Genomic DNA, 11895 nt, shown 5'->3' with positions numbered 1-11895 from the left:
CATCCCATAATAGCTTCATCTTTCAGGCCAGACACAGTGTTCATTTTGCCTTTATTTGTTGTTTATCTCACGTCATGTTCTAGAGTGCACAGTTTGTGAGGATATATGTCCCGAGATGATCCTCAGAAAGGAAGAATGAACCTCTACCGGATCAGGATTATCAACCTGAGGCCTCCATATCACGCTCGAAAGTCCAGCATCAGGTGGAAGACCAGGACCAGGGTGAGAACCAGGCATGCAGGAGCAGGTCTCAGATCAGCGGAGCGTGACACTCTGACGTTCATGAAGGTCAGCGGGCAGGAGCTGGACGCCCCCCCCAGCCTGGACGCCCCCGCACTAGACAAAAGGACCCCTGAGAAGTTGATGGTTCTGGACCTGGAGCTGGCCCAGGCACAACTGTTGGCCCTCTGGCACATCCAGACCCGGTCTCCCTTCTGCAGCTCCACCATGTAGTAGCATGTGTTGAGGGTCGTGGTTCCGTCTGACACCTGTAGGACAGCAGGATGTTTTGGTCCTGGAGTGAAGGCGTGGTCCTCGTGCTCACCTGGTCACCTGGGGTCAGACATACCTGTGCGTGGCAGACCATCCCGGTCCTTCCTCCGGTCAGTCTGAACTCCCACAAGTTGTTGTGGTCTCCGCGGCAGAGCTGCGCCGCGAAGACAAACTGGTAGACCCCAGAGACGGGCGCAGTGAACACCCCCGTGGTCACGTCGTACCCGGCGCCCACGTTGACCAACACCTGGTCCAAGACGATGGGGTTGTACTCCTGATCCCTCAGCGAGCCCAAGTGGGTGGCGAAGAAAAGGACGGCCTCTCCTGAAACACAGCAGGGATGAAGCGTCGCTGACCCATCGGTGGTCTCACTTCCAGCCTCTTATTTCACCCCCCCAAAAAACTGACAGCAGTAGTTAGCAGCCCGTGCCAGCAGGGGGCGTGTCGACTCACCGTGCATCGCAGCGGCACTCAGATGGCGACTCTGTGGACAGGAAGTCAGAAAAGTAGCGGATCAAAGAATGGTGCTTTCGCCTTCGTGGGTCCGATCACTCACCGGATCCACCGGGTCACTTCCAACCGGACCAGCCGCGGACAACGCCAACGCCAGACACAGAACTGGACGAACCAACCGCACCACAACACGCAACATGAGTCGGGCAGACGGGTACCTCGGCTGAACTCATGCTCACCGAGGATCCGCTTCTGCCCAGTGCCAGACTGACAAAGTCCACCTCCTGCTGTTTCGACATCTGAGGTCGTGTAGACCACAGCAGTTGAATCAGAGTGAACAGTCAAGGGAGAATCCTGACGAGAAAAACTCACCGTGTCTTGATGAATCGAAGTCACTGTCAGACCGGCCGAGAGAACACGAAGCAAACGGGGTAAATTTACATCTTTATATGACGGTGACAGATGTGCTTGCTCACAGTGACACCTGCTGGTAGCAACAAACCATGATCACTGATCTTCATTAACTGGTTCATCAAAATTAATCCATGTAATTATCTTTATTATGCGGAGGATTATTATTATTAATATGAGTATTAATATGATTATTAAAATGCCGCCGTTCTTTTCTCCTGCAATGATCCAACCAGCCAGCAGGGGGCGCCTTTTATTCAACCAGAACTATCTGAAATTTCGCATATACCTCCGCCCCACGACGATACGGACAAAAATATTGTTTGTTTGTATTTTTTAGTTATAATACAGACGATTTTAATGTTCCATTTTTGGTCCAATATCTGAATCACGCTTGGAAAAAAAAACCTTTCTCTTGAGTTGTTGAGTTGCTGCTTCTGAGTAGGTTACATTCGTCACATGGCAACGTAAATTAAAAAAAAAAAAACAACGTAGCATTTGTATTTGTGAGTGTCACTTGGTGATGACGTCATCACCATGGTTACCGTTGTTCCGGATTCATGGTGGCTTGGAGTTTGTTGTTCTGGTGCACCAAATACTGCAACACAGCGAAGTTGAAACAGTGTTTTGGATGGTTTGCTATGCGTTAGTTATTTATTTACCAAATGCATAGTTTTGTTGCAGGATGAAGACATGAAACTAAAACATTTTTAAAATCTTTTAAAGGAGATCCTTTAAAGTCTTTTCAGTGCTTCCGTCCGGTCCAGACGGCTGCCAGTCGAACACCTGCAGGTGACTCACTGAGTCAAAACATGACTCATTTTCAAGCTCATTCCACTTGTTTCTGGGTCACGCTCTGCTCCTCTCTTATTTACTCTTTCTCAACTCATTTGGAATCGCCTGCTGAAAAGATTAGACCTGCCATGACGTCATTTTGGTCACGTGGCAATCGCGGCTCACTTTAAACTTGTGCAGGGTAATTGGTATTTAAACATGAGTTGATACAGCAGCCGGAAAAAAATAAAAGACTCTTCTGATCTTAATTTTGAGACCACACAAATGGCACTTTAAAAAGTCGTCAAAAGGGAAATTAATACGATACGATATAAGCTGAATTAAAAAGAGTTATTTACGACAAATACATCGAGTGTGAGTCCAAATTGTCTTTTACCCCTGACAAAAAGTGTGTTTCTGTCCAGATTTTGCCGCCTGTTTTGACACGCGGATCACGTGACGGGACAGCTCTGGTGCGCCTGTGCGAAGCAGGTGACGCCCACTGACACACCGAACTCCGGAGAAGTTTGGACTCTGGATCAGAACCCACGGGATGTTGTCGTCGAACTCCGGAACTAAAACAGTTTGAAGCAGGACTGAATCATGAGTGGTGAGCAAAAAAAAAAAAATCTATTTTTCACACCGTTTTTACCTACGCTTCAGAGTGTTAGAGACTCAAACCTCGACTCGCTCTACTTTATCACTGACACAAGTGAGTTATTTTCTCGATCATTAAGCTACCGCTGTAGTTCTGCTATGAAATATGTTCCGAGAAAATCCGTGTTGCCACGTAAAAATATAGAACAAATATTAGGTCAGTAGTTCAGTCGTTAGCTTCAACTTTCATTCATAGTTTTGCCAAAATAAAAGAGTGATTTGATTTAGCAAATTCAAGCTTTTTTTTATGTGTTATGTTTATGTTATAAGCTTAACTTTATCTGATTTTAGTGTGTGTCTTTTCACTGAAATATTAATATTTGTGTCCAATTAATTTGTTATTATTATTATTATTATATTTTTATATTTTTGCATCATTATTGCATTTTGCATTTATATTTTTGCATTATGTCAGCTCATATCAGGTATTTTAAGTCTTCGATCAGATTGTTGTAACCTATATGTATATATTAAATTCACAATTAAAATTAACAGTTTTCATAATCACTTGTGGGATGAAGGTGAAGAAGAGAGTGCAGACGGGGAGCCGGTAACCATGGCATCAGAGTAGCTGCATGAGTGAAGAAAAAAGCCACGAACTGCCGAAGTGAAAACGTCGGTGACTGAACTTGAGTGACATGAAAATGATCTTTTCAAAAAATCTTCTCGGTTCCTTTTGAGAGTCCCAGTGTGAGAAAAAAAATCAATTGTTGTGATCGCATGAGAACTTTGTTTCGATAAGCAGTTTTCGGTTAATGAAACAAATTCCAGACGAGTCTAGACCCGCTCCCATGCTGATACTCTGCTGTCACACGGAGATCATGGAGCGTTATGTAACTAAAATATTCATCAGGATTTGCTGCATCACAACTGTAGCACTTAGTGAATTGTTTTTATTGTCCTCTAATGTTTGTTTATTTCACTTGTTTTATTTTCTGTTTGACACTTAAGCTTACGATGAAAACGTATTTGAAGTAAATGTACTTTTTAAAATGTGTTCTTAAGTGTAAAGAAACTGGGTGAGTATAAAGAGCTGGTGAACAAATATTAGCTGTTGCTAATGCTAGCATGCTAGTTCTCATTTATGCTTCTAATTTATGGCAGTGGAACGGAAAGTGTGAAAGTGGGACTTTACGAAGGTTAGAGGGAGTTTGCTCTGGACGACATTCAGAGGAAGATTTTCGGTGGAGTCTGACTCATGTTAGGGACCCCGGCCTACAAGCACACGCTCACAGTTTATTTTCTTTTTAGCTTTTTTGTCTTATTTAATCTTCCTACCAGGAAACTCGTTGACAGAGCTTGCGTCAGTAAAACTCATCAGACCAATGTGTTGCGGAACAGATTTTGTCTCGTTGGTTGACCAGGTTTCTGAGTGTTCATGATGCGTCTTTTGTTATGGTCTCGGCGAGAGTGTGTGAAAGCTTTTGTCTGTGGCCTCCTGGTGCGGTTCGGACCCGAGCTGAGTCACGCTGCTGTTTTCATTCCTGAGCTCTGACACAGAGACCCTTGAGAGCGTCCACCCCCAGATAGTTTATGACCCACATAAAGTCAGAGCATCAGGGCATCAGCATCTGCTGTTTGTGAGTCAGTTTGTCAGGTAATGCGACACTAGTTGTAATTATTAACTTTGGTATCAGTTTCAGTGTCACTCTTCCTCTATTTTGAATCCTTTTTTCTACCGATCAGAAGAAATCACTGTCAAATCTATATACACGGACAATGGCGTTTCGACCCAGAATGATTTGGGATCTCCAAGTGAAAGGTCTCTGGTTCTTCAGGTGTCACAGCGTGGGCTGAGGACGATGACATGACTCAGGAGGAAATGAGGTCCACGTGGTCGGAGGAGCGCTGCGAGGAGCTGTGGGAGCGGGTGGAAGGAGTGCGCCACAAGCTCACGCGCATCCTCAACCCGGCCAAGCTCACGCCGTACCTGCGCCAGTGCAAGGTCATCGACGAGCAGGATGAGGACGAGGTGCTCAACTCCACACAGTACCCGCTGCGGATCAGCAAGGCGGGTAGGTCGATGATGTCATCAGTGTGTTTGTGGACTTTCCATAGTGCAAGAGCAGGTTATGTTGATCTGATTGTTTCAAGTTTGAGGCTCTACATGACCCCTTACCCCGCCTCCTTCCCAGAGGAAGGCACGGAAGATAGATGTCTCCCATCCAGGAATGTAGTTGGAGGAAGATGAAAGGAGAGTAAGGAGAGGAGAGGAAAAGAACATCTGGTCAGAACTTGATTCCTCAGCAGTTCTGCATTTCCCCTGAGCTCATGTCTGCGTTGGTACTGTTCAAAATGGTCGACCCACTGACATGTTAATCTCCCTGCTTCCACCCCACTCTACCTGTGACGCCACTCCCTCAGAGCAGGTCCAGATGTGTCTTTGCCGAGTAAATGTTGCAGGTGTTGGTGGTCTAGTCCACTTCTAAGAATGTTTGTGTTGAGCAGGTCGGCTGCTGGACATCCTGCGGGGTCAGGGTCAGAGGGGAATCCAGGCCTTCATGGAGTCCTTGGAGTTCTACCATCCAGAGCAGTTCACTCAGCTGACGGGGCAGCAGCCGACGCAGCGCTGTTCCCTCATCCTGGGTACGAACGAGTAGAGCACCTGGTCCTCCAGGTTCATGTAGAGTCAAACACGGGACCTCCTTCGTCTTCCCGTGCAAGATTTGATTAAAATCCCCTGGACGTATGTCGCCACCAGATGAGGAAGGTCCGGAGGGACTGACCCAGTTTCTGCTGCTGGAGGTCCGCAAACTGCGGGAGCAGCTGCGCAACAGTCGCATGTGCGAGCGGCGGCTGTCGCAGCGCTGCCGTGTGGCCGAGGACGAGCGGAGTCGTGCCGAACGCAGAGCTCAGGAGCTGCGTCACGACCGACTGCAGCTGGAGAGGTTGGACCGCACCGGATCTCCTTCTCTGCAGCTGATGCTGACCCCTGTCTGTTGTCTCTCCAGGCTGCGTCAAGACTGCGAGTCCGCCAGCCGAGAACTGGGGCGGCTGAAGGACCGACACCTGGAGCAGGCGGTCAAGTACTCCAGAGCCCTGGAGGAGCAGGGGAAGTCCTCCACCCGAGAGAAGGAACTGCTGAATCAGGTGTCACCTCAGAGTCACGGTCAACGTTCCAGTTTGTCTCCAACGGCTCTGCTCCTCGCTGCAGGTGGAGGAGCTGAAGTCCAGGCTGATAGATGCAGAGAAGCGGAGCATCCAGTCTCTGGAGAGATCCGCTCCGGTGAAACGGAGGAGCCTGGTGTCCAGTGGTGGTCACTGTTGTGCACCTTCAGAAACACCCTTGAGTCAGACCGAGGTCCGGAAGCCTGACACCGGAGCTCAGCCCAAGGTCCCAGACTCTGGAGTCATCGTACGTCAGATCAGCGTCACTCAGAATCTCAGACGGCTTCAGCGTGTCCTCCTGTCCTCAGGCTCTGATGGACATCCTGCAGCAGGACCGCAGGGAGGCGGCGGAGCAGAGGCAGGAGCTCTGCAACATCATCACCCGGCTGCGGGAGGAGATCCAGAGCAACGACGATCACACGGACAAGGTGAGGGTCACTGCCGCCATGAGGAACCAGGTGTGCTGACGGGGCGTGTCCTGCAGCTGCAGTCGCAGTGCGAGCAGCTGCAGCTGAAGGTTCGGACGCTGCAGCTGGACTGGGAGACGGAGCAGAAGAGGAGCGTGTCCTACTACAACCAGATCATGGAGCTGGAGAAGGAGCGCGACCAGGTTCGGCCTTCCGCTGTGACAATACAAACAATCATCGACAGACCATTTCCGTATTCCTGCAGGCTCTCCGCAGCCGGGACAGTCTGCAGCTGGAGTACACCGACTGCCTCCTGGACAAGAACCGTCTGCGCAAACGCATCGCAGAGCTGCAGTCCAACCTGGAGCAGCAGCAGAGGGAGCTGGAGAGAGAGCGTGAGCGCGAGTCGCTGCAGCAGAGCAGCACATGTCTGCACTGCGTGAGTCCTTCTGTTCGCCAGCGCCACAACTTTCTGCACCACATCTGACCCTCAGTGTGCTTTCAGTCTCACCTGTCTCTGTGCAGCGAGGAGCAGTGCTACGGCCCCTGCTGCTCGCCCGGCCTTGACCTCAGCCAGACCAACAACAACCTGCTGCTGCGTAAGGTGAGAACTGTCCTCCAGCCTCAATCTGGGTCACGGACCTCCATCTGCCAGAACCGAATTAGACCAGCAATTCTTTTTTAATTCTCCAGTGTTCTTATGTTATTTTGTTTTCTTTTCAGGACTTTTTTCTTCCAAAATCGTATTTTTTAACCTTTTAAAATTATTGTTATTATTATTTTTAATATAACTTGTGTGAAAGCAGTGAAAATAAAAAATAAAAATAATATTACAAATAATAATAATAATAAATAATAAATAGTTGCATACATTTCAAATGCAAATGCAAAAACAAATCCAGGAAAAATTCATTTCTTTTTTCACCTCCTTGTTCAGGGTTTTTCAGTTGTGCATACCTCAGAAGATAGGACTGTGCTGCACCTCCTGGTTGCACATCTGTTTCTGTTGTGGTATTATTAAGGCCGCCGGTTTTTCGACTGCCGGCCAGGATCCTATTATTGTCTGAGCGTGACTAACGCTCCACGAATCTCGCAGCGTGTTCAAACCCGCTCATTCTCACTCACTGGTTTCACTCTTGTCTCTTGCAGGCTCCCTCTAGAGGTCACGACAACTCAGAAGGTGAGCCGGTCGACTGAGGAGTCAGGTCTGAACACGTCTGAAACGCTTCACTATCTTCCCAGATTCCAACTCAGAGGAATTCTTGCTGTCTTCCGTAAGTGACCCCAGCTGCATGTCACAGTAATGGTTGAGTTTCATGGTAACTGTGAGTAAACCTGAATCAAAAGTAACATCACACCAAATCTCTGCACGTTCCAGTGTGATGACGATGAACTTTTCTTCACAAAAAGTTTCTTTTCACTCTTCAACCTTCAGAACGAGAAGGAAATCAATCGTCTCTCCACGTTCCCGTTTCCTCCGTGTGTCAACTCCATCAACAGACGCTTCAACACAGAGTCAGTTTCACCACATGATCTTTGGCTTCTGCCTCGTATGTGTTTTTCAGTTCATAAACCAGATTCTTCTGCTGCAGGTTTGATCTGGACTCATGGGGCAGCGATGAGAACGACAACATCACAGGTTACATTTCTATCACCATCTTCATCATCATCATCTTAATCCACATCATCATAATCACCATCATCATCATCATCATCTTCATTGTCTTCATCATCATCATCATCATCATGCCAGTGTTGTCTCCAGAAATGATCATATGCATCTGCAGGTGAGCATGGGGAGCCCTCCTTGTGGGACTCCTGGACTTCACTGCACACACACCTCTTCCCTCCGGACCTGGTCAACCTACCTGCCGTCCCTCCACATGGACCCACGCCAGGTTCACCCAGGTACCCCTGCAGCTTAGGATGGGTCTGCCCTGAAACCTGGCTGAGCCTCTGCCAGGTTGACTAAGCTCCTCCCCCTTGACAGGGGGAGAAACCATTCAGCAGCTCATAAATCATTTCATCTGCTACTGTCATGACCCTCAAGACCAGCGTTTTGCAACCGCGGTGCCTCTGGCACACTAGTGAGCCATGAGAGTGTCAGGTGTGGCGTGGGAAAATGATCCAGTTTCACCTCATGTGTCCAGAGATAGAGGTGGGTGATATGATGCCATGAAATCATGACAATGAGAAGGTGTTGAGGGGCAACCAAGGTGAGGAGATCACATGGATTGGCTGCCATTCTTTCTCTCCACTCTGCTGTAGAGCTCCAGTGTGTTGATGCGCTGATCCGTCCCTCAGTCAAAGCAGCGCTGCTGTGGTGTGCCGCGCTCCTCTTCCCACACACTCACAGCCAAGAAGCCGCTCACATGCGCAACTTCCTGCTGTTTTGAAAGCTGGTGCGCCTCTAACTGGACCACACACTTTCACCACAGAACCAGGGAGGGAGGGAGGGATCCTTGTTGGAGCCGCCACCATGCCAAAGACTGTCTGCACCGCAGAGCTAACAGAGCTAATGTGACGTCTCACTTCAAAACTTTATTGATACTCATGGAAAACTAAATGCTCAACAAAATAAATGCGCTCCAAAATGTGAAGAGAGAAAGAATCATTGTTTTGATGAAGCAAGTTCAGGCAAAGAATGCTAAGGATTTGTGTGGAAACTCCAAACTACAATCAAATCATGCAAAAGAGACAGTTATTTAAAGTATGTAAATACATCAATAAATCATGATATATGTTGCCATATTGCCGCCCCTTTCTGGACACATTTGAAACAAATACATTTTCTTTCATTTGTTTCTGCAAATATCCTGGCCAAAATAACAAGCCGGTGTCAGTAGCTTCAGTTTTTCACAAATGAATAGGGATTTTCTATAGGACTTGGCCCAGGTTCCTTTGGTGGTGCGCCCCGGGATTTTTTTCAATGAACCAAGGCTGCCGTGCCTAGAAAAAGGCTGAAAAACACTGCTCGAGATTCAGTTGTGTTGTGAGTGTTGACTGACATTTTGGGTCGTGCTTGAAGACCACCTGCTCATTCTCCCAGGGTCCTACCTCAATCTCCGTCCTCCAGTCCAACCACCCCACTGAAGCTTGGCAGAAGCAGTCTGGCAGACGCCATCTCGATCGTCGGTGGGAACCAAACCGGGATATTTGTCAGCCAGGTGAAGTCGGGGTCCACGGCGGAACAGTGCGGCCTGAAGGAGGGCAGCGAGCTCCTGGAGGTGTGTGATGTCACAGCTGTGGTCAGTTCTGGAGGAGCTGAGCTGTGACCTGTTGTTGTGTGGTGCAGCTAGAGGGGGTTCTGTTCGGCGGTGGGAGCGTGGTGCTGAACCAGTGCACGGCTGAGGTGGCCCACTTCTCCTTGCAGTGGTGGACTGAACCGTCTGCACTGAAACATCGCAGCAGCCCCGACGGTGATTCTCAGAGCCTAATGTTATGTCCTGATCCTGGTCCTAACGTGGCTTGGTCTCTCCAGCGTACTCCCAGCTGCTGACGCAGCTCGCCTTGCCTGCCTTCCCTGGTCCAGACTCCTTCTACGTGAGAGTGAACCTCAGCCTGGAGCCGCTGGGCGAGCCGCCGTCTCTGGCCGTGTCCTGTGATGACATAGTACATGTGACCGACACCAGGTACAAGGGGAAGTATCAGTGGCGCTGCTCTCTGGTGGACAAACGCAGCGCTGCAGCCATGCAGGCGGGAACCATGCCCAACTACAACAGGTAGCCTTGAACTCTCTTTTGACATTCTTTTGCTCTGCAACCTGACTTGATTCCCTCTGGTTTCCAGAGCTCAGCAGCTGCTGCTGGTGCAGCTGAGGAAGATGGCCCTGGAGCAGAAGGATTTCAAAAAGAAGAAGGTGAGAAACTCTTAAAAACTCGTCGGCAGGTCATAGCTCAAGAACGTTTCCCCCCTCTATCGCCCCCTGTAGTTCCTCAAGAAAACATCCGGCCGTGTCCGACTGGTCAAGGCAGTGGACCCTGGCTGCCGGGGCGTGGGCTCCTCTCGCCAGGTCCTCTACACCCTCAACAAACGTAAGAGCTGACAGTGGCAGATGGGGGTGGGAGCGACGTCTGATGGTGTGTGTTGGCAGGTCATGAGGAACACCTGATCCCCTACAGTCTGGTGCAGCCGGTGACACTCCAGAAAAAGAGGCCGGTCATCTTCTCGCCGTCTTTGCTGTCCAGGGGTCTCATTGAGAGACTGATGCAGCCGGCTGAGTCTGGACTGAAGTTTGACACCTGCCCACCAGGTGAAACATCACTGAAGTCCTCTGGGTTTGGCTTTTGAACTGACTCCAAGTTCTCTTTCTGACCTTCCGTGTGAAGAACCGATCGAGGCGTCAGAGAGGCGAGACAGGCGGGTGTTTCTGCTGGACCAGGATGAGACTCTGGGGATCCGGCTGCAGACCATACAAGACATCATCAGTCAGGTAGCCGCTCCTGTCCCCAGGTCTTTCGCGATCGCAGCTTCTCGAGTGAAGGGTCGTCTGTTTCAGGACAAACACTGCCTGCTGGAGCTGTCGCTGCCAAGCGTGGAGGGTCTTCTGAGACACGGGGTCTATCCCATCGTCATTCACATCCCACCCAAGACCAAGAAGCACAAGAAACTCAGGTGGCAGCGCAGCACAGTCGCGATGACTCGTGTCATCCTGAAGAGCTACTGAAGTCGTTCTTGTTTTGGTCACAGGAAGTTCTTTCCTGGGTGCGGGGATGACAGCATGATGGAGGAGGTGTGCCACGCGGAGGAGCTGCTGCTGGAGGCTCTGCCCATGCTGCACTTCACCTTGGACCCTTGCTCATGGAGCTGCAGTGAGGAGCTGCTGGCAGCCATCAACAATGCCATCAGCAGCCAGCAGGAGGCGGTGGCTTGGGTGGAGCTGGACAGGCTACAGTAGAGGAGCCAGACTGGGGGACACATGTGACTTTCAGTGTTTAGGGCAATATGGTAGAGTAAGTGCAATGCATCTGATATGAAATAATCATTTATTGTAGGTTTTCATATTGTTGGGTTTTGATTGTGTTTCAGTCAAATAGTGTTGACTCTCTTCAGCGTTTATAGTTTCACATGGACTAGCAGACTGTGGTACCTTGACTAGAAAACAGGACCAGGAGTTCTGGATCAAGAGAAATAAATATATTTAAAGGTTATTTTCCACACTGGATTACACTTGCTCATGTTTTTACTTTGCTGAGTGAGAAATGGTTTTGTGGGTTGCTGGTCAATCGAGTTTGTTTGAATGGAAATCAAGCTGTGATGACACTAAAGTGTAATGTCATTCATACGGTCAAGATTAATTTTGAGAATGATGAACATCTGTTTCTGTCAGGTTCTTCAATTATTTTTTAACAAAATAAAAACTTTGCATTGAATGAATGCCTGGATTTTTTTTTTGTCAGACCAAAAGTGACCGGAAAGCATCAAGGTGGCTCAGTGTTTGGAAAAGTGATGGTCAGTCTCAGCGAGCGCGACCTTTTCACGTGAAACGAAACATAAAAACAGTGCTATCTGCAGGAAGTTAACTCTTCCTGTATATTTGTCATTAATGATGCAATATTCATGTGAGGGTGCCTAAATTGGCACAACTGGGAAG

The 11895-nt window shown here is 48.8% G+C and overlaps 2 protein-coding genes across 2 annotated transcripts; one reads left to right on the top strand and one right to left on the bottom strand.

Moving 5' to 3' along the window:
• Window positions 1-34: 34 nt before the first annotated feature.
• Window positions 35-1384, bottom strand: LOC128751661 (complement C1q tumor necrosis factor-related protein 3-like). Its single transcript, XM_053852854.1, has 6 exons — window positions 1318-1384; window positions 1185-1244; window positions 1049-1110; window positions 946-976; window positions 569-816; window positions 35-488 (listed from the first exon to the last, which is right to left on the bottom strand). The coding sequence occupies exons 4-6, from the start codon at window positions 950-952 to the stop codon at window positions 180-182; spliced, it is 564 nt and encodes a 187-aa protein (XP_053708829.1). The 5' UTR covers window positions 953-976; window positions 1049-1110; window positions 1185-1244; window positions 1318-1384; the 3' UTR covers window positions 35-179.
• On the top strand, window positions 970-11674 carry zmp:0000000896 (caspase recruitment domain-containing protein 10). Its single transcript, XM_053851713.1, has 25 exons — window positions 970-1376; window positions 2556-2740; window positions 4566-4802; window positions 5236-5373; window positions 5489-5675; window positions 5739-5877; window positions 5942-6142; window positions 6204-6323; window positions 6380-6505; window positions 6568-6741; window positions 6808-6906; window positions 7452-7482; window positions 7545-7576; window positions 7738-7817; window positions 7895-7941; window positions 8090-8210; window positions 9352-9529; window positions 9598-9721; window positions 9784-10024; window positions 10092-10161; window positions 10234-10336; window positions 10396-10554; window positions 10631-10734; window positions 10801-10916; window positions 10992-11674. Exons 2-25 carry the CDS (start codon window positions 2734-2736, stop codon window positions 11197-11199), a joined length of 3042 nt encoding a protein of 1013 aa, XP_053707688.1. The 5' UTR covers window positions 970-1376; window positions 2556-2733; the 3' UTR covers window positions 11200-11674.
• The last annotated feature ends 221 nt before the right edge of the window (window positions 11675-11895 follow it).

The sequence above is a fragment of the Synchiropus splendidus genome, chromosome 19 (genome assembly GCF_027744825.2).
Source record: "Synchiropus splendidus isolate RoL2022-P1 chromosome 19, RoL_Sspl_1.0, whole genome shotgun sequence".
In the NCBI taxonomy this organism is placed as follows: Eukaryota; Metazoa; Chordata; class Actinopteri; order Syngnathiformes; family Callionymidae; genus Synchiropus; species Synchiropus splendidus.
Note: the sequence above shows the minus strand (reverse complement) of the source record. Positions and strands in the feature narration are given on the sequence as shown.